General features: G+C 41.1%; 1 protein-coding gene across 1 annotated transcript in view; it reads left to right on the top strand.

The window, feature by feature from the left end:
• Positions 1-22,288, top strand: part of LDLR (low density lipoprotein receptor) — a 37,203-nt gene that overhangs the window by 2,757 nt on the left and 12,158 nt on the right. Inside the window, exons 2-8 of the mRNA XM_072602319.1 lie at positions 12,465-12,584; positions 14,062-14,184; positions 15,092-15,469; positions 18,864-18,986; positions 19,435-19,557; positions 20,064-20,183; positions 21,287-21,412. Of these exons, the coding sequence (XP_072458420.1) occupies positions 12,465-12,584; positions 14,062-14,184; positions 15,092-15,469; positions 18,864-18,986; positions 19,435-19,557; positions 20,064-20,183; positions 21,287-21,412 (1,113 nt within the window). The remainder of the gene's footprint in view (positions 1-12,464; positions 12,585-14,061; positions 14,185-15,091; positions 15,470-18,863; positions 18,987-19,434; positions 19,558-20,063; positions 20,184-21,286; positions 21,413-22,288) is intronic.

Genomic DNA, 22,288 nt, shown 5'->3' with positions numbered 1-22,288 from the left:
GAAAAAGGTTGTATTTGTGGGTCTGACTGAGCCTCACCTGAAATCCAAGATTTCAGCTGTGGCCATTCTGACTGGACTACTAGGCCTTTATTAGTATACTTAGTGATATCAATAACCCACCTAGTTGTTATGGGCAGGGCCTATAACTGGTTCAGAAAGTCATATGGACTTGTACACTCCATCCTCACCTGAGCAAACCCTGCATATGAGCTTTGAGAAGAGGGACTTCATCTTACAGGTCTTTGGATGCTAACAGGGGGCCTTGTTAGATTTAGAGCTCTAAAGTATCTTACAGGTCATCTAGTCCAACCCTCTGCTTTTATGGGAGAGGAAATGAGGCCAGGGAGATTAAGTAACTGCCCAAGGTTATATAGATAATAGTGATGGCTCACAAAGAGATAACAGTTTATATATGACAGATAACCATATCTCATCTCCTTGGTTCTGGACTGCTCTGTAAGGTGCTTTGTACTAAGTAGCTGAGGGAGGATTTGGAACCAGGTTTCCTGACCACTGAGATGCTGAATGTGGGAAAAGTGAGATTGTTGGACATTGTTTTCTATATATATATGGAAGGGTGTTATATACTTCTGAGGAATGGTCACAGTCAACTAAGCTTTGGAAAATCTTCTGAGAGCAGATGTTAGTTACTTTATCATCAGCTGTTCATTACCTTGTCTTATTCATCCTGCAGGTTTTTGTTTGTTTCATGTGGCCTATTATTTGTCTCTGTTTTTAGGTAGATAACCCATAAGGATAATCAACACTTTGTGTAGGAATGGCAGACCTGGGCATTTCTGGGGAAAGTCAGTGAGTGTCTATCCATGTTGGACATGAAGATGGTTATTACTCTTCATCAAAAGCCACTCATGAGTATTTTTTGAGTCACTTTACGTCTAGAGAAATTATTGAACTTCCTTGTTAAGTCTTAGAACACTTTGTAAGTTTATCTGAGTTGGGTCTTCAGAGAGATCCTCCTTAAGTTCCCAGCAGCACTAAATTGGCAAAGGCAAGAAATGGGAGTAGGTCCTGGATTCCTCTCCTCTCTTCTCTCCCCCCACCCCCCAGCCCATTGAATACTTTGGATTTACTTATTTGGCATGTCACTAGGATAGAAAATCATATGCCTTCTAAGGTAGATTCCATATCTAAAAATATGATCCTAAAAATCCAACACTAATTCTAGGGTGTGTCTTTCCTCCCCCCCAAGTGGAGATTAGGCTAAAGTATAGTTGGTTTTCATGGTTGGGCCTCTAGTACATTCCCTAGTGGCCCAGATGTAGCTTGAGGCCTTTTGAAATCCATCCAAAGTGTACATTAAGTTAGCTAATAGCCTCTATCTGTCAGGTGAGTTGACAGTTAGTTGCTAAGAGATTGTGGAAGTAAGCAGTTAGTGTGGGGCACTGCCATTGATGATCAGAGAAGGGGGAGAGGAAAGAGGGGAGACAGAGAAGAAGGAGATGGAGGAAGGGAGAGAGGATAAAAAGGCTAATGCTAGGCAAGGAGACTAGAACATTTTGCAAAATCTGAGAATTAATTTGGAAGTTGCCTATTGATGGTGAGGAATGGGGAAGACCTTGTGACTTCATTGGTTTGGGGTATCTTTGATGAAGATATTGCCCTTCATTGATGGTTTCTATAGCCCTTGGGGTCCTGTAGACTTCCAGCCCTGGGGCACACAGCTGGTATAAGTCAGAAGGGATGCTTGAACCCAGGTCTGGCTCACCATATGTTTATGAAACCACATTAAAATCTCTTCATTTGCTTTGGTGGGTGATGGTGGTGGAAGAGGAGGAAATATCATAGAAAGCAGCTACCACTTCATTTGCATGGGGGCAAAAAAGCAGAAATTGAGGGTTGGTTTTTCTTTCATCTGTTATGCATGAGACATTTGGATTGCCTTTTTGTTGACCCAGTTAGAGAAGTGCTCTCCTTGCACAGCTAGATGTCTTTTCTTGTTATCCTTTTCCAAAAATTATCCAGGCACACTTGTGGGGGGGGCGGGGATGATGGTGGGCTAGGACCCACCTATCCATCCTTCTTTACTTTAGAAGTGTCTGACATGCTGAGGATGATCAGAGATTTAGAGCATGAAGGAACTTTAGAGGTGATCTATTCCAATCTTGCTTTCCATTTCACAATTAAAGAAACTGAGGCCCAGGGAGGGGAAGCAGCTTGTCCAACAGGGGTATGGTAGTGTAGTAGGTAGAGCACTGGACCTGAAATAAAGAAAAGAATCTTTCCATTCCAGCCTCAGATGCTTCCTTGGGCACTCAACCCTATTTACTTCAGTTTCCTCTTCTGTAAAATAAGCAGGAGAAGGAAATGGCAGACCATTTCAGTATTTCTGTCGAGAAAACCCCAAATGGGGTCACAGTAGATACAGCTGAACAAGGAAGGGTTGTTTTGAGGTTGTAATGAGAACATACTTGTAAAAAAGGCCCTTAGCACAGGGCCTGGAACATAATAGGTACTTAATAAATCCTTATTTCTTCCCTCTCGACAGCACAGTGAGGGAGCCAGCATTCAACCCAGGTCCTTTGAAGTCCTAATGAAGTCTTCAGCTTGGTTTGGTTGATAACATTTCAGCTACCATGTCATCTTACTAATAAACTTTTCTGTTTTCAAATTGTTAAAATATGAAGACAGATCTTCTGCTTGCATCTTAAACATCTGATGACATCGGAGGCTACAACCTCTGGGTAATCTCTCACCCCCTATATTTGCTTTATATTGCTTCTCTCATTGCTTCTGCTTTCTCTCTGGCCCTTCATCTTCCACCAGTCCAGATCAGGCCCTCATTATTGACTAGACTATCGGAATAGCTTCTTTTTCTGGCATCAGTACTATGGCTAGACTGAAAAACGTCCTCCTAAATTGGGTAGGTACATGTTCGAGAAGTTCCCCTCCTTCCTTTCTCTTCATACTTTTGTCACTGGACCCAGATGGCTCTGGGGAAGAAAATGAGGCTGGTGACTTCGAATAGCCCTTCCTCACTTAAATCCAATTCACTTGCTTGTCATGGTGTCACCTCCCTGATGTCATGGTCTGCTTTGAGAACCAAGGACGAAAAACAAGACAATCATATTTTTCTACCTCATTATAGGCACTTAATAAATGCTTGTTTCCCTCTCTCCCCCTGCCTCCCAGAAGTTTTCCTGTTGGAGGTTTTGTTTACTTGACACATCCTTGTTCAAATGTTGTAAAAAGATGGACCAGTTCTACCAAATTCTGTGCTTCCTCTTCATCCTCCGACAGGAAGAGCTGACCTAAGCCTTTGAGTAAGTGGGGTGACTTTAGCTCCTCCTTTGGTGACAGAGCAGGAAAAATGTCCTTGCTCAGGACTTCCTGTCCTAGAGCAGCTCAAAGTTTTAGATGTGTAAAATGTTTCTGCTGGGAGGAACTGACCTCACAGCTTTTCTCTGTTCCTGTCCTCCAGAGTGATTAAGTAATTAAGTGACTTTTAGAAATTTAAACAGCTTGCAACAAATATAAACCGGTAGACAGAAATTCTGGAAATTTGGGGCTGTTAATCCTGGCTTTGATACTTCAGGAGCTCAGTTTCTCATCTGTAAAATAATAAGAATGATAATAGCTAACATTTCTTTTTTTAATATAATTTTTTATTTAATAATATTTTATTTTTTCCAATTATATGTAAAGACAATATTTAATATTCATTTTTTTATTATTATTTTTTAATGTTTAACAATCACTGCCATACAATTGAGATTTTATCCCCCCCACACCTACCTCCCACTACCCCCCTCCCTCCCCACGACTGCATACAATTCTGTATAGGTTCTACATATACTTTCCTATTGAGTGTATTTTCACTATAGTCATGCTATGTAGTCAGACTAAAATAAATGAAAGAAATCATATAACAAATCAAAACATGATACACAAACACAGACACATACACGAACATGATCTGCTACAGTTTGTGAATGACTTACATATTTCTTTCTCTGAGTGCGGAAGGCATTTTGCCTTGAGAACCACCTTTGGGATTTTTTTTTTTTTATAAGAAGTTTTTGCGTTATCACAAAAATCCAAGTCTACCAGAAAAAACTCTCACACACTGTGGTCGTTGCTGTGCACAAAGTTCTCCTGGTTCTGCTCCTTTCACTCAGCATCAGGTCATATAAGTCCTTCCAGGCCTCTCTGAAGTCTTCTTGTTCATCATTTCTTATGGCACAATAGTACTCCATTACATTCATATACCATAATTTATTCAGCCATTCCCCAATTGATGGACATCCCCTTGACTTCCAGTTTTTGGCAACTACATAGAGTGCTGCTATAAATATTTTTGTACATATGGGACCCTTTCCCATTTTTATGATCTCTTGGGGATATAGTCCTAGTAGCGATATTGCTGGGTCAAAGGGTTAATATTCATTTTTTAATAAAATTTTGAGTTCCAAATTTTCTCCTTCCTTACTCCCTCCCTAATAAATAGGGATATGCATATATACATATATAATAGGCTATATACACAATCATGTAAAATATATTTACATATTGGTCATGTGAAAGAAGAAACAGTTTACAAAAGGAAAAAACTGCAAAAAAAAAAGAATAAAGAGAAAATAGTATACTTTGATCTGCATTCAGTCGCCATCAGTTCTTTCTCTGGATGTGGATAGCATTTTCTATCATCAATCTTTGGAAATTGTCTTGAATCACCAGATTGCTGCGAAGAGCTAAGTCAGTCCTAGTTGATCACTGCACTGTTGGATAGCTAACATTTTTATAGCTCTTACTATGTGCCAGGGACTGTGCTAAGCACTTTACAATGACTGCATTTGATCCTCATAACAGCCCCTGGAAGGTGGGTACTATTATAATCCCCATTTTACAGATGAGGAAACTGCAGCAAACAGAGGTTAAATGACTTGCCCAGTTCATATAACTTGAGGCCTGGGTTTGAACTCAGGTCTCCTCACTCCGTGAGGATAACATCCATGTGATATTATCCATATCATAGAATTATTGTGAGGAAGTCACTTTGCAAGTGTTAAAGACATGAAGTTATTGCAATGACTAACAATCAAACCATAAAAAACTAAACTATATACTTATTTTAAAGAGATACAAAATTTAATTAAAAAGTGATTCACTTGCTTTGTGTTTTTCCCCACCCTGAAACCCAGTTTCTTTTCCATCTTTATTAGACATCAGTTTTATCGGTGAGGAAATAGCAGGGAAGAGAGAGGGGAAATGACTTTTTTCTGAGTCACCGCTGATAAGGAACTAGAAATCTTGTGCAAGAAGCAGGGAGTGGTATAAAAGCTCCAACTTTCTTCCTTTAAAACTGATGATAAGAAAAATGAATAAATCTCTTCAAACTGTGACTCAGTCTCCCCAGAGTATTGCATGTGGCATTTCCAGAAGTGACAGTTAAATGCCATTGATATCCCCGGGGGTGTTGAATGATATAATGACATCAGCTCACATTTAAGGACCCCCATGGGTTTCCTTCCCCCCTCCTCCACAACAGTTGTGTGAAGCATGTAGGCCCACCATAGTTTCCTTACTTCACAAATGTGGAAACTGAAGCTCATGATCTCATGAGTCTCAATGGTCTCATTGAGAAACCATGGTCTCAATAGCTAGGCAGAGTCAGAGCTGGAATTTGAACCCAGCACTCTTTCCACTCTAAAACACTGTTGCTTGCAGTCTAGCAACACAGAATCTGTCCAAAACCCAACTCATTGACATCTCTACCAGTTTTCTGGTTCACTTGACAACAACTTTAGGAATAAAAATTTAGAATTGGAGGGATCTCAGAATCCAAATAGCCCAACTCTGAAGTTCAGGCAATAACTTACCCAAAGTCACACAGCTAGTAAATAGCTGAGACAGAGTTTGAACTCAGGTCTTCCTGATTCACATTCCAGAACTGCCCATTACACCATGATGCCTTTCTCCTAACTCTTGATTTACCCTTTCGATGTCAATTCATCTCTCCTTGGGCTTCTCCCATTTTCCATAGCATTTACTGGGTAGTTATAACAGCTTTCCCTAGTTGATCTATTTTTTCTTCCTTCTAGTCAGACCTGAATCTTGCTTTCTTTGAACTTTGCTCAAGTGAAAGCCCCCTGCCTGGCATCCAGAAGCCTTTCTTGCTTGACCCTACCCTACCTGGCCAAACCTAGTTTCCAGTGATCTTCAAGTTATACTTAGCCAAGTCAGAGAGTGTTACAGGGGGATAAGCCTGGACTTAGAATCACAACTCCTGGGCCTTGGAGTCAAAACACCTGGCTCTTGGCTCTGTACTACCTTGGCAGATCATGTCACCATGCTGTGTCTCAGTTTCTCTTCTGTAACACAGGACAAGAATACTTATACTCCTACCTTACAGGGTTGTCAGAGACAAAGAGCTTTGTTCATCTTAGTAAAACACTGCAAATGTGAAGAACTAATGACTGTTTCTTTCTGCTCACATACTCTGGCTCCTTCCCACCCCCATTTCTCACTCATGCCTCTGCTCTTTTCTCCTTTCTGCTTATTAAGTCTATCAATCCTTGTTATGTGTGTTCATCCTTCATTGCTGAAGAAGACCACGCCATCAGAGAAATAATGACATGACTTGCGCTTGACTTTGTTTTGAATGAGGGAGGGCTGTACAGGTCACCAGCCTCACTTCTCCTCCAGAACCATCTGAATCTAGTGACCAGATATTCATCAGGATGACTGGAGATGACCCAGGATGAGGCAATTGGGGTTAAGTGACTTTCCCAAGGTCACACAGCTAGTGAGTGTCAAGTGTCTGAGGTGAGATTTGAACTCAGCACTGGTGCTCTGTCCACTGCACCACCTAGCTGCCCCCTATCCTTGTTATACTGATTGTTAAAAAGGAGGAGAAATTCTAGGTCAAAGGGAGCCTTCCTTGTTAACTTCTTTCTTCAAGAAAGAGGAAGTTGGGTAGGGTGGTAGATGGACCTCAAGGCTTGGAGTCAGGAAGACCTGAGTTCAAATCCAGCCTCAGATACTTCCTAGCTATGTGAGCAAGCTGCTTGCCCTTTGTCTGCCTCCTTTTCCTTAACTATAAAATAGGGATTATAATAGTACTTACCACCCCGGGTGGTTGTGAGGATTAAATGAGATAATATTTGTAAAGTACATTTAGCACAGTAATAGGTGCTGAGTAATTACTGGTTCATTATTGTAGGTGGTACAATGGATAGCAGCTGGGCATAGAGTGAAGAAGACTCATCTTCCTGAGTTCAAATCTGCCTTCAAACACTTAGTAGTTGTGTGACTCTAGGCAAGTCACTTAACCCTGTTTGCTTCAGTTTCCTCATCTGTAAAATGAGCTGGAGAAGAAAATGGTAAACCATTCCAGTGTCTTTGCCAAGAAAACCCCAAATGGGATCACAGAGTCAGAGTGACTGAAAAATGACTGAACAACAAGTTATTATACTAGCTGGACCTTTTCTGCTTCTCCTGAACTTTTATCCATTGACTATGGCAATCACAGACTGATTCCTTGGGACTCCATACTAGTAAGATACCTCCTTACCTTGTATTGGCTTGTATTTGAGGGGGAATTCAAATTCTTTTGTCTTGAGTAAAACTCAGTTACTTTTCAGGTTAGCTCACCTAGAGAAGTTACTGTTTGAAAATGTGATGAATTACAGTTTGTGTTTTGTTTAAATAATGATGGCCTCCCTTCTCTGTAGATCAGGGCAAAGTTTTTTCAGCCTTGGGTAATTGGGAGCCCAAGGCAACTAGGGAGAGAGGGAAGGGCATAGCATTTGGAGTCTGGGGACCTGGGATGGAATCTGTGGTTCTTCTACCTTCTACCTCAGTGACTTTGGGGAAATGATTTCCCCATTCAGGGTTTCAGGTTCCTCATCTGTAAAAGGAGGGCCTTTGTATGATCCCTGAGATCTCTTCTAGTTCTTTATCCAGAATCCCTTGGAAGCACTGACAGTTGGTGTGATCTTAGACAACAAGCTTCACCTCCTGGACTTAAGCCATAAAATGAGGTGCCTATGCATTCACTCTTCATCCTTAGTGAATTGAATTGACTCAGGAACTATAGTGGATTTGGCATTACCAGCTTCTTTAACATTTAACTGACCTATCCCCAGCATATCAAGCTAGTAAGAGGGGTCTTTACAATTTATCTTGAAAATCTAAGGTTCTTAACCTCAAATCCAGGGAATGAGCCCAACCCCGCCCCACCCAGGGGTCCTTGGGTAATTTTAGGGTTCACAAACTTGGGTGGAAAAACAAATTACATCTTAATTTCAACATGATTAATTTTCTTTGAAATCCTATGTATTCTATTTTATGTATTTAAAAACATTTTTCTGTAAAGGGCTCCCTGGGCTTCACCAGACTTCCAGAGGAGTCTATGTTCAATCTCTTCATTTTACAGAAAAGCAAACTTGATACTCAGAGAAGGGTAATAATTTGTCCAAGCGTATGCAGAAAGTTAGACAATATTGTTGACTTCCATTATGGTACTCTTTCCATCTCAGTCACTCATTCATTCAATAGAGATTTTAATTAAATGCCTACTATGTTAAAGGTACCATCCCTACTTTTCACGGAGCTTAGATATTGGGTAGGGAGATGGAAGAGACAGATGAAAGGATAGAGCATTTATTAAGCACATGCTGTATACAACAGGTACTATTAAAAAGGGTATTTCTGGTTTAAAGTTGTGTGTGTGTGTGTATCAGAAGCACATAAAATATATTTTTTTGGAGCTGGTGACATTTAAGATAGTTTTAAAACCTGTGTCTCCCTACCCTTCTTTATGGCTCCAAACTAGATCATCTTGTCCATTTGGTGGTATGCTGAAAGTAATTCGTCCTAGTCTTGTTCAGTGAAATGATTTGCTGCTCAGGTCTGGAGAATGTCCTAGCACTTTAAAAAGCATTCTTTAATTGAATTGCCTAAGGTCACAAAGTTTTGGTATAGCTAGAGCCTTCCCCTAATCTTCTACCCTTTCTGCCAAGCAGATCTTCATTCTTCACTAGGGCTATTGACACATTTATTTCTCTTTCCCTCTCCTTGCTTCATGGGATGATAAGATATTAGATTTAAAGGTACTCTGAGGCCATTTTATCTAATCTTCTCATAACTGGAAACTCAGCTGGAGAGAGGTTAAGATTTGCCCAGTGGCGCAATCTGGATGTGAACTCAGGTCTTCTCCACTCTTCCTATTTTAGGATCATATATTTAGAGTTGGAAGGTACCTAAGTGGTCATCTAATCCAAGCTATCCATTTTACAGATGAGGAAAGTGGGATCCAGAAAGGTAGAAAGACTTATCTGAAGTTACATAACTGGTAAAGGGCAGAGTCTGCATTAGAACCCAGGGCCTGGCTCTTTCCACTGCATCATGCAGCTTCCTTCTTGGTTCAATTAAATTGAGCAACCATTAAGGGCCTACAGTGCAGCTTATTTCTGGGAATACAGAGACAAAATGGAGTTCCTGTATCAAGGAGTGTACATTTTAGGGGGAGGATTGCAGTGGGACAATGATAACGCCAGTGTAGATAAATAAAGACAAAGTACTCTCTATGTTTAGTACTTAAGAAAATTCTCTTCCTTTTCTTCTGTCTGTCCCTGTTAGATGGACACTCCCATAGGTCGGGAACCTATATTTTTTGTGCCCCTCAATACCAAGAACATAAGATTCAATTCAATACACATTTATTGAAGTATTAAGAGTATACTGACTGCCCCAAAAATAGCTTCAATAAATGGTTTGAATTGAATTGAAAGAATGTTTGCAGATTCTGTAAGCAGGTATCCCATAAACCATCTTGGGAAGCTCTTTAGAAGAAACCCTAGTCCTTGGGAGAGACCTGGAGGCATTGAGTCTGTGGTGGTAACCCTCATCTATAAACTGAGGGTGTTGGAATAGATGGTCTCTATGGCTGTCTCCAACTCTCATGCTCTTAGGATAATGAAGACAACTGGATTAGGGAGTCAGAGGCTCTAGATTGGAATTCTATCTCTCCTTACTCACCGTATAGATGAAAGGGCAACCTTGACAGCTAACCCCAAACTCCAGCTCTCACCTACTGTTGGGTAATGGAAATAAACAGAACCAAGGGTCAACCAAAGAATTTGGAGTCAGAGGACCTGGGCTCAAATCCAGGCTCTGTCACTTGTAACCTGTATCATCTTGGGTAAGTCACTACCCTTTCCACCATCTGCAAAAGAAGAGATTGTACTAGATAGTCTTCAAAGTCCTCTCTAGTTCTAATTTTTTGATATCCTGCAGTTCAAATGCTGCCTCAAACACTTATTAGCTGTGTGACCCAGAGCAAATCACTTAACCTCTCTGAGCCTCAGTTTCCTCATCTGTAAAATGAGGACAATAATAGCAACCTCGTTTCAGGGGTTCTTGTGAGTATTTAATGAGATAATGGATATAAAAGGCTATGCAAGCCTTGAAGTTCTGTATGTGCGCTAGCTAGCACTAATAGCATTAAATAAATGCTAATGGCCCACTCACACAAAGCCAAGTGAGCAGCTTGGCCATGGATCAGGAGTGAGCTTGGTAGTCAGTATTCCTAGGCCTCTTGTGATCTGTACAGACCTGTTGCTGATTCACTGGACAGTTGAGAAAATGGGCCTTGTAAGCCATTGTCACCAGTCTTGTTGACTGCTTCTGTTTTTAGGCTCTGTGCTGCTTATGTGACTTTATGCCCTTGTGTTTAAGGTACGTAGCTACCATTGCCGTGTTGAGTTGTGAAATTTTCTCTCAAGCAGAAGTTGCCAGCTGGAGTTGTTGGGGGGGTAGATGGCAATGGGAACAGATGTCACTCATTGTTCAGTGAAAGGGGGTCTGTAGGGATGAGAACTCAGTTGAAAGTCCACTCTTGCCCTCAGCTATGCAAGACTTGTTTCCACATCATTATATATATCTTGTATGTACAATTTTTTTTTTTTGCTTCTTATCTTTCCCATTAGAAAGTGAGCTTCCTGAGGGCAGGAATCATGTTTTTGCCCTGCTTTGTACTCCCAAGGCTTAACATAGTGCTTTGACATACGGTAAATATTTAATAAATGCTTATGGACTGACTTGAAAGTACATGAATATCTCTAATTATTGCCCATTTCTATAACATCCACCCCTTAATTGTACATTATTTTCTCCTTTGACCTTAGCTCTAATTCAATTTGGTTTAACAAATATATATCAAGCGCCGAATGTACTTGAGAATTTCCTCCTTTTTTGATAGCTAAGACAGAGTGTTTGTGCTCACAGAACTCATCGTCTAGTGAGTAGGAAGTATCATGGGGGAGTCAGACACCAACACAGCCATCCTATGCCATACTGCATATATAATTAGAGAAGTTCCCACTTCAGTATTCTGATGGATCCCTGCTCTCATCAATGGGAGTATTCTCTCTAGCAGTGGAGGTCAAAGCCCATCCTTGCCCACCTATCCTGCATGGCTCTTCCCTTCATGTCTTCTCATAAAGCTACCAGAGAACTCAACGTACTAGGGTGCTTCACCCAGATTTTCCTGGACTCTTGATAGTGTACATCTTATCAATAAATGGATCAGTTGTCCTTTGTTCTCACTGGGTGATTGGCCCCTCTTCTTTTCTCCCAAACATATATTTCTTTAATACTTTCTTTCCTTGATATCCCTCCATTATTTGGGTCTTTTCAGCAGTGATTCTTTGGAAAATTGGCATCCTATGATGCCTAGTTATGTGATACCACCAGAAACACACTAGTTATTAAAAATATGGGCCTTGGGTTAAAAGGAACTTTGCAGTTTCCCAAAAGCAATCTCATTCTCACTCTCCTATTCCAATCTAGGTCAAGTCAGCAAGCATATATTAAACACCTTCTATGTGGCAGGAATTATGTTACAACTCATTTGTAGTGTCTGCTCAAACTATAAGTAGTGATGGGTGAGTTTTATATCCAACTGCCTGTCATAGTCTGGACAACAGATTCATCCACTTGATTTTTCCTGTTTAGATAGTCACAAACCAAGTAAGAGGTTAGAGACTCTTAATTTACTTACTTGTACTTGTATATTTGTACGTCCCTTTCTTTACTTTCCTCTTTAATTCTTTACTATTCCCTTTAATTTCTTTGTGGTTGAGAGCTCTTCTGTATTACATGGAGCGCTGGGACCCTTGTCCCAGACCCAATTCTATAGTTTAAGTAATAGTTGAGAAGAGAGAGCTGAACCTTCTGGCAATAATCTTTAGTAAGATTACACTCCAACTGAACAACACACAGCTCGGGTACTTTTGGCAATGAGTTAAATTAATGGTAATGCTAGTTAATGATACTTGGGTTAATGATGCTTTGAGTTTCTTATTAGTATTGTTACTTAACTGATATTGATTTGACAATTTCCTTTTTAGTGTGTTTATTTTTAGCTGTGCTGATTGCCATAGGCTGCTTATTAAGCTTTTAGTTCATCCGCTGTCTTTCCTCTTGTCTTTATTTTGCTGCAGTGGACAAATGTGGGAGGAATGAATTCCAGTGCTTAGATGGACAGTGCATTTCCTATAAGTGGGTCTGCGATGGTGCTGCTGAGTGTGAGGATGGATCTGATGAAACCCTGGAGACCTGCTGTAAGTCACCTTTGACCTTCTAAAACAGGAGGTCTTGGCCTTTTTTGGGTCATAAAGCCATTTGGCAGTCTAGTGAAGGCTATGGAACCCTCATCAGAAGAATGTTTGTGTTTTGTTTTTTTTAATTCATAATCCAAGGAAATATTAAATTTCAGTTAGAAGTTACTGAAAATTGAGATGTGAATTTTTTGCTTTCCCAATTCACTGACCCCCTGGAATTGATAGAGGTCCATGGACTCCAGGTAAAATAGAATAATAATAGGACCTCTTCTCATTGGGGTTGCTGTGAGAATCTTGCTCAGTCTAAAACATATGATCTCACTGTCATGGAGAAAAGCAGGATTTAAGGAAAAGGAAGAGAATTTAAGGAAGCTAAGAGCTACCACCAATTCATCTCTGTTAGGAATTGGGAATGTGTGAGTGGGCTGTAGGTACATATATAGACCTGGCTGTCTTGGAGAATAGTCCATTCATTAAATGTGAATTAATTCAGCCAAATGACACTACACCAAAATAGCTTGGAACCATTCTGTCTCATAAAATAGCAATTGGGTGTTTCCTTTTGAAAATATATTTTTTAAACCTTGAAAAAGAAAGCTAAAGAACTAATTATACATTTTGGGGAGGGGAGTTGGTTGCTTTTTGGATTTTTTTGTGTTTTTTTTGTTTGTTTATTTTTTTGTCTAGACCCCTGAGTCCATCATGGTGGGAAGTCCCTTCCATAGATATAGATAGGTGCCTGCTCTGCCGTTTACAATATTATAGTGTTGCCTGGGTCCCTGAGAGCTTAAGTGATTTACCCCCACCACCACCCCCAGTCCCCTAGCTTAAGTGTACATCAGAGGTGGGGCTTGAATCTAGACTCTCCCCACTCCAAGGGGAAGTCATCTGTACTGTGCCACCTGTTCCAGGCATTCTCATTCCTTACACTTAAGTCACACTTTGTGTGGTTTACAAGATGCTGTCTTCACAGCAGTCATGTGAGGTGGCTATTAGTTGTACTTGTGGGACCATTGTCATGATGACTCTCACTTCTCTAATGAGGTTACAGAGTGTTTTCTTCACCACAACCTCGTGAGATAGAATTGTTCCCATTTTACAGAGGAGACAGCTGAGGCTTTAAGAGGTTAAGTGACTTTCCTTGTTCACACAGCCAATATCTAGGATGTAACTCAAACTCAAATCTTTAGACCCTAAGTCCATGCTTCTTAACACTCCACCATGCTGCTTTGCCATCATAAAGCCAAAAAGGCTCATCATTAGGCACATGCATGTGCATGCACACATGCACACACACACACACATTTTACAGATGCAGAAGTTGAGGCTCAGGAGTGGAGAGAAGAATTGACCAAAGTCATGATTCCTAAATGGCTGAGCCAGGACTCTAGCCCAGGTCTGTCCTCCCACTACCCCATGCAGCCTCTTAGTCCTGCTCTTTCGCTGTTTAAAAGAAGGTTGTTGCTGTTTATTGTAGCATCTGTGACCTGCAAACCTGGAGAGTTCAGCTGTGGGGGCCGAATTAATCGCTGCATTCCCTTATCCTGGAAATGTGACTCTCAGACAGATTGTGAGAATGGCTCAGATGAACAAGATTGCCGTAAGTATGGAAAGGTGCTGAGCAGGGTGGATGTAGTTCAGAGGGCTCTTGTAAGGACTTGCTGGATCCATTAGAGCTAAGCTCAGACCTCAGGGCTGGCTTGTGTGGTTTTCAAAAATACTGCAGTCTCTGGGATCCAGTGACAGTTGGTGTCTCAGAAATCATCAACTTAGGTTATTTGGGACTCTCTCCGCTGAACTGTTTAGTATCATTTCCCCCTCAACTCTCCAACACTACCCTTAGTCATTTCCTTCCTGAAACACCCTCCCATCTCTTCTCCATTCACAAATTCCCCTTCTGCTCATTCTTCAGGACCCTCTATGTTTCAGTCCCACCTCTTTCAGGGGGCCTTTTTTGGTTCCTTTTTCATTCCCCCTCTCATCTCCCTCTTTTCTAAGCTAGACTTAAGTGTCTCACCACATCTCAGATTTCCTCAGTGGGTGTTCTCCCTCCCCTGACCGAAACTATTGCCCTTCCATACTTTTTTCTTTTTCATTTTTCTTTTTTATTGGGGTGGGGGTCAGCACTTAGGGTGGTGCTTGGCATACATAGTAAATATTTAATAAATGCTTACTATTTGACTGCTTCACAACTTTATTGCCTATCTTCTTGTACCCATCCCCTGATTATTTCAAGTGTATAAATCCTGTCTCCCCATCCAGGATGCAATCTTCTTGAGATAATGTACCACCCTGTAGTAATTCACTTGTCCCCAGGGTGTTTATTCTGATGCTGACTCCATGGTAACCCAAGAAATGCTAGGTGCTGCATGATTCACTTAAGTCCCCATTATGTTCGCTTCTGAGATTAGAAAATTAATTAATGTAACAGCCAAATGGCTATATTCTAAGAGGTATTTGAGGCAGGACAGATATGCTTGAAAATCACCAGATTTCCTTCTCTCCAGCCCCTAAGACATGTGCCCATGACCATTTCCGATGCCATGATGGAAAGTGCGTCTCCCAAGATTTTGTCTGTGACGGGGACGGGGACTGTGAGGATGGGAGTGATGAGCTGGATTGTCCAGACCCCACCTGCAATCCAGCTACATTCCAGTGCAACAACACTGTGTGTATCCCCAAGCTGTGGGCCTGTGATGGTGACCAGGACTGTGATGATGGCTCTGATGAATGGCCTGACAACTGTGGAGGACACAACTTGGTCAAGGAGTCCAAGCCTTGCTCTTCTCTGGAGTTCCACTGTGGCAGTGGGGAGTGTATCCACATTAGCTGGAAGTGTGATGGAGGTTATGACTGCAAGGACAAGTCTGACGAGGAGGGCTGTGGTATGTTCCAGAAACTTAATTTCTCATAGACAATAAGCATCTTTTCCTCAAACACAGTTTGCCATCCTATCATTCCTTTGCTTAACAAATCTCAGTGACAAAAACTAAAAATAAATTAATTAATTATTTAAAAAACCAAATCTCAATGGCTCTCCAGTGCCTTCAGAGCAAAATCTACTCTTCAGCCTAGCAGTGAAGCCCTACCCCTATCCATCTTTGTTCTTTCTTTCTACCTGTGCATACACAATAAGCACCATCCATTTATCCAGCTAAACTAGTCATCAGATTGTATCCCCACCCCACCCCCATTACTGTAGTTCCTGGCTCTGGTCTCCTTCCTTGGTCCCCTGCCTTGGAATGCCTTTCCTTTCTCCTCTCCAGTGGTCTTGAGTTCTCTTCCCAACTTCTGAGGCCCATTTAGAAGCATAAGATTTGTTTAGAATTGGAAGGAACCTTAGAGATTATCCAGTCCAGTCTCTCATATTTTAATAAGATTTTTTAGGAAAGTGAAATGACTTCCAGCAAGATCACAGCGGTAATAAAGACATGCAGACTTATATAAGAATTTTATATTACTAAGGTTCCATGAAAAGTCATAGGCCCTTATGAAACTGTAAGTTATAGGGTAGTGGCTGTAAGGAAAGGATATTTCCAGATGGGACCTTAGGGGAGAAAGTTCCCTAAATGGGTCAGTTGCCCCAAGTAATGCAGTATGCTTGTAACTCTGTATCGTATCCTTCACAGAAGTCTTTCTTGATTCCTCCCCAAATTCTCTTATCACTCATGTGTATCCCTCATTTGTCACTCTAATTGACTCTTGTATATAAGTCCTATGCCCCTGGTAAGATTCCTTGAGAGTAAGCACTGCTTTATAATGCTGATTCTGCTTTGTCTTAGATACAGTCCACTGGTACATTCCATCTAAATGTTAGTTACTTAAAGGTGGGGCCTGTTTTTATTTTTGCCTTTGTATTCCCTTTGTGAATGCCTGTGCATCTACTTTGGTCTCTTAGACAATTTTTCCCTTTTCTTTCTCTTGGGAATTTTTTTGTCTCTGTGTCTTCACTATTTGATTTGTAACCTACAGGTAAACACACGTCTGTGTCTGCCAACTTCTGCTGCTCCTGAGGGAGAGAAACTGCCCTTTGTACATGAGCACAGGTTCTCCCCCCTCTTAGAATGTGTATCTACTCTTTTGTGTACTGGTCTGTTTTCCTCAAAGTCCAAGGAAGAGGGGAAACAGCTTGCTTTTATGGACCACCAGAAGGATGGCTCCTTGAACAAGAGTTCATCCTCCTGATTGTCAGACAGCCACTCCTCAGGAGTTCTATATACTTTCTCAGCAAGGTGCAAGCATCTTAGAGGCATCCCCCATCCTAGGAGTAGCCTGTGACTTCTGAGCAGAGTGCCATTGGACATGCCCACCTCCAGGCACAGGACCTGTAATCTCAACAGGTTGATTGAGAAAAATCATCTAATTAAATAGGAATTTGGCTGACTTATACTCTTGAATTTTGGTCCATGAAATCCTACTAATTCACTGAATTAATTGAAAACTGCTCTTCTAAAATCTACATATATGTCAGACTGGACCCAGGCTCCTTCTCCTTTTCTCTTATACTCTTGAGGTGGAGAGTTCACGTACTGCCGAGGTTCCCATCACTACTACCTCGGCAGATAGTTCCTCATTTTGGGGGCAGAATTAGGACCAGAATTGAAGCGCCTTTCTGGAAGAACTGATCCTCAAAGCAAGTCAGGAAGTTCTGTTTTCTGTTTTGTTTTTTGTAGAAAGGAAGCTCAGACTGATGCATACATGTGCTCATCCATCACTCAATTCCTCATCTGGTTTTTATGCTTGTTTTTATCAAGGTGGTCTATAGTATCCTCCAGTAAAAATAATCATTTCTGCTTCTCCCTTTGTTGACCAACTCCCGGATGTTTTCCATTGTGCTTCCTGCTTCTGGTTTCTGAATTTCCTCATAGGAGTACATCTTCTCAGCCATCTTCCCCATTTGTATTTCCTTTGCCTTTTCTTTTAAATACAGTATGCTCTTCCAGAGTCTGGTAGTGGGCTTTAGTTGACAAAGTGTCACTGACACCTGTAATATCAAATTCACCTTCTTGTATTAACATTTTTGGTTCACCTTGCTTATTATCCATATTTTGTGCATTTATGTGAGATCATGGCTTAACTGCTGTCTCCTTTCTTGGATTATTTTTCCACCATAAATTAGCAGGAGTCCTTTCCACAATTCTGTCTACATTACAGCTCTATTATGTAAGAAGTTTTCTTCTTTCACTTTAAAGCCATTTTCATTATATTTTTCTTCTTTTTTCCCCCCACACTGAGACCTCCTATTTTTCTCCCCAGTAGGTGAACTAAGAGTGTAGGGAGCTGCTGATCTTCAAAGATTCCACCTTCTTTTCAAGTCTTTGATTTTAGGTCTCTTCTGCAATTCAGACACAAGTTATCACCATTCTGAATGCATTTAGAATGTAAATGTTGCTGAGTTTTGTCCACAGGGAAACCAAGAGTAGGCCTTCTCTACTTGAAATGAAAACTAGGACTTTTCTTTCCTAGTCAGGGAATAATTCGTTCTTTCTTTCTGTTCCTTTACCTTAGTGGCAAATGATTAATCTGTCCAACCCCGTTTTCCCCAGTTTATCACGCACAGTACATCCCAGCCTGGTGTTTTTTGAACTGGAAATAAAGAACTGAAGTTGGTGTGATGTTTCTCTGACTATGGTATTACCTTTGTCAACTGGACCAGTCTGCCCTCTAACCTCTGGCTATCCAGAACCAAACAGAGCAGGCTAGAGACCAGAGAGTCAGGAATCAAACAGAAGTTTAATTTCAAAGTGAGGGAAGTTACTTGTAAGCAAGGACACATGTGCTGGAGTCCAGTTCCTAGTAGGGGGACCTAAGGCAATGAGGGGAGATCTCAATACTTACATCAATGGCTGATGAGAGCTGTAGTCTTGATGACGAGAAACAGTACGACAGATTTAATTCATAACAGGGCTTCATGACCAAAACTTGTCTGAGCTCAGAGAATACCTGTTGCTGGTTAAAGCTGTACAATAATTATGTGATTTTTGCCGGAGGGTGAGATCATTCCGAGGCTGAGCACAAAGGATTGTTGTTATGCCAAGCTCAGAGCTCAGCTTGCTTACTGGGTCTTAGCTCTGGAAAACAGGATGTTTCCTACTATTCTGACATCTTACACTAAATTTTGTTTTTTTAAATCTACATATTCCTTTCCTCCTCCTGGTTACTGTGATCCCTCTTGAAAAAAGGGATTAAGAAAACCCCAAACATCATTCTCATTGGAGAATTTCTGCACTGGTGCTAACAATTTAGAAATAAGTATCTCTCTGTCTTCCATGTTTTCAGTCAAAGCCACCTGCCGCCCTGATGAGTTTCAATGCAACAATGGGGAATGTATCCATGGGAGCCGACAGTGCAACAAAGAATATGACTGCAAGGACATGAGCGATGAGATAGGCTGTGTCAATGGTGAGGCCCAGCAGACTGTCACTGCTGCTCCACAGGAGTTCTGGACATGAGCCTCATGGATAAGGAAGGGGAGTGGTGCTTAGCTGGGGAATTTGGCAGTGCTGATTATTTTATTTAGATGGGTGATTTCACCCACATAAGGAACTCCTAATGAGGTTGGCATTGGCTCTGCCACTTAGTCTTAGAGAGTTGTTGGGGCACTGAGAGGTTTAGTGTCATGGTCTTGCCAAGGATTAAAGAGCCAATATATATCAGAAGCAGGAACCTGAACCTAGGTATTTTTGATTCCAGAACTGGTTCTCTGTCATCTCTGCAGTGTTCCCCTTTGAGATTGGGTCTATTACTGAGAAGACTTTAGAAAATATGAATGGCAAGATTCTCCAAATCTCAGCAGCTCTCTTATGCCTAATGGTTTTTTTTTCTCCCCTTCTACTTTTACTGATTATAGTAACGCTGTGTGAGGGCCCAGACAAATTTAAATGCCACAGTGGAGAGTGTATCACTTTTGACAAAGTGTGTAATGGACCCAGAGACTGCCGGGACTGGTCTGATGAGCCCATCAAGGAGTGTGGTGAGACCAAAACCCCTGAATTTGGCTGTTAGAGACTAGAAATAGGAGCTGGGCTTCTAGTCTGCTGAAAGGGCTTGAGGAGGGTGCCTTCTGCCTGAGGGGGATAGAGAAGAAAAGATGAAGATTGGGTCGGGTATGTCCTTAATGTATTTAGGAGTCACAGATAACTCTAGCAGATTCAGTCTTCTTCCTTGATGCTGATTCTGGAAGGTGAGAGGCCTTCCTTACTCCCCCACACACAATCTTATGACTTCTTTCCCTCCTGAAAATTGTCCATGCTGTTTGTTTTACCTTGACTATTCACCTGTATAAAAAATTTGCAGACAGGTAGAAAGGAGGCTCTGCCTTGGAACTGTTCCTTTGCCTTTAATAGACAGGTCTGCCTCGAGGCCAGCAGAGAGTTTAGAAATCCTTCAGTGGGAGGAAGAATTCAGAAATCTAAAATGCAAGAGCATAGAAAAGGGAGAGTTTTGGGTCCTGAATTTCACTGAGTCTTCTTTGCTCAGGAACCAATGAATGTCTGGACAACAAAGGTGGCTGCTCACATATATGCAATGACCTCAAGATAGGGTATGAATGCCTGTGCCCTGAAGGCTTCCGGCTTGTTGACCAGAAAAGATGTGAAGGTAAAATTCTGAATGTTATTCTCTCTGTTCATGTCTCCTTGACATGGTAGGTTCATGGAGAATATTTTTACTAATGTGGGATAGTGGAAAGAGATCTAGATTTGGAGCTAGAAGTCTTAGGTTCAAATCCTTCTTCTGTACTTATATCTGTGACATTGTGCAAGTTACTTAACTTCTCTACCTCAGTTTTATTTATTTAATTAGTCATTCATTCATTCATTTAATTCATCTTTAAAAGCTGAGTTGCAAATTCTCTCCCTCCATCCATCTTCTTCCCCTTCCATGAGAAAATAAACAAGTTGTTATAGATTTTAGATATACGGTTATACAAAATACACTTCCATATTTGGCTGCGCCATATAACAATTTGATTCCCTTGGCAACTCACTAAGACTAATACATTTCGGAGGAGGTGCCCATCTATTTTGAAAGGAGTTTGCTTACCTGGGAGTACCCTTTGTAATGAATGAAATCATAGGTCCACTTCTTATCCTTGTTCCTTTTCCAACACTGGCTAAGAATTTTGTATTTCTCTGTTTCAAGAATATAATCCTAACTCGAGAAGTTTGAATTGAAAATTTCACTGGCACTGAAATTGTTCCCTTAGAACTACCAGTCATCTTGGGTCAAATGGGAGGGATCTGTGGAACCCAGTATGGATCATTCTTCTCCAAGGGAGGGATAAGTAGTTCTTGACTTCTGTAGACCTGGAATTTGCTGAACCCCATTGTCCTCACGTGAACTATTCCATCTCCTCTAGAATTTGAGGGACATCATCCCATGACCTTGTTCTCTTTCTCCTATAGCCAGACAGGTGGTATATTGGCTAGAATTCTGGACCTGGAGTCAGGAAGACCTGAGTTCAAATGTAGCCTCAGATACTTGCTAGCTGTGTGAAACTGGGAAAGTTACTTAACATTTGTTTACCTCAGTTTCCTCATTTGTAAAATGGGGATAAAAATAACACCTACCTCCCAGAGTTGTTATGAGGATTGAATGAAATAATACTTGTAATGTCCTTTTAAAACTTTAAAGTGCTATATAAATACTGGCCATTATTGTTACGGCTACCATTACTATATTATTGTCATCCTTATTCTCAGATATTGATGAGTGCCAGAACCCAGACACTTGCAGCCAATTCTGTGTGAATCTCCAGGGAAGTTACAAGTGTGAATGTAATGAAGGTTACCAAACTGACCCTATCACAAAGACCTGCAAGGCCATTGGTGAGCTCAGATCTCTTGATCTCTTCAGTGGAGGGGGATGGGGAGAGAAATAATCCAACAGAGGAAGAAGAGAGAAATATTGAGGATGGCTCTGGTTAAACAAAAAATCTTTAGAGAATTTCGTCACCTGAACTGCATCATAGAAACCCAAAGTGAAACAACAGATCAGAATGACCTGAAGCTGGAAGGAACACTATCTCTTCAAAGCTGCTGAGCAATTAGTGAAGAGCACCCTGACTGAGCATGTTCCGAGGAGCTGCCCTTAGATAAGGCGTGTTTCCGCATTTAATGTGACTCCTTACGTTTGGATGCTTTGTTGCAGTTTGCAAAGTGCCTTACACTGCCCATTATCTCACTTGGTCCTCCTGTAACCAATGAGGGAGAGGGGAAAAGTAGGCAAGGAAGAAGAGGTTATTATTCTTGTCTTACAGAGAAGGAAACCAGAAGTCACAGGGTTTAAGTGCATTGGCTAATTGTTAGAGTAGCCAGGAGAATCTTCTAATTTCCTCACCCAAGAGCTCTTGTTATACAATATCCAATATCCCCTCCTAGGATTATGTAGCAAGTTATTTACTGAAGTTGCTGGTACATATAAGAAATAGAAAATGTCTCTAGTCACTCACTGGCCACTTGTCAGGGGTATCTTTTCACTCTGGGAATTTAACCAAGAAAATAATGGAATATTCTTCATGGTTTCTTACTGTGTGGAAATCCTGAAGTTGCAGAGTCCATGGAATGAGTAGTGTATTGGGTAAGGGCACTGGATTGGGACTTGGAAGACAAGGTTCAAATTCTGGCCCTGCTGTATACTTGCTGTGTGACCTTGAGTAAAATCAGGTTCTTCATCTGTAAATTGAGGGGGTCAGACTAGGTAAC

Source organism: Notamacropus eugenii, chromosome 4, assembly GCF_028372415.1.
Source record: "Notamacropus eugenii isolate mMacEug1 chromosome 4, mMacEug1.pri_v2, whole genome shotgun sequence".
Taxonomy (NCBI): Eukaryota; Metazoa; Chordata; class Mammalia; order Diprotodontia; family Macropodidae; genus Notamacropus; species Notamacropus eugenii.
This window is presented reverse-complemented; position numbering and strand designations above follow the sequence as displayed.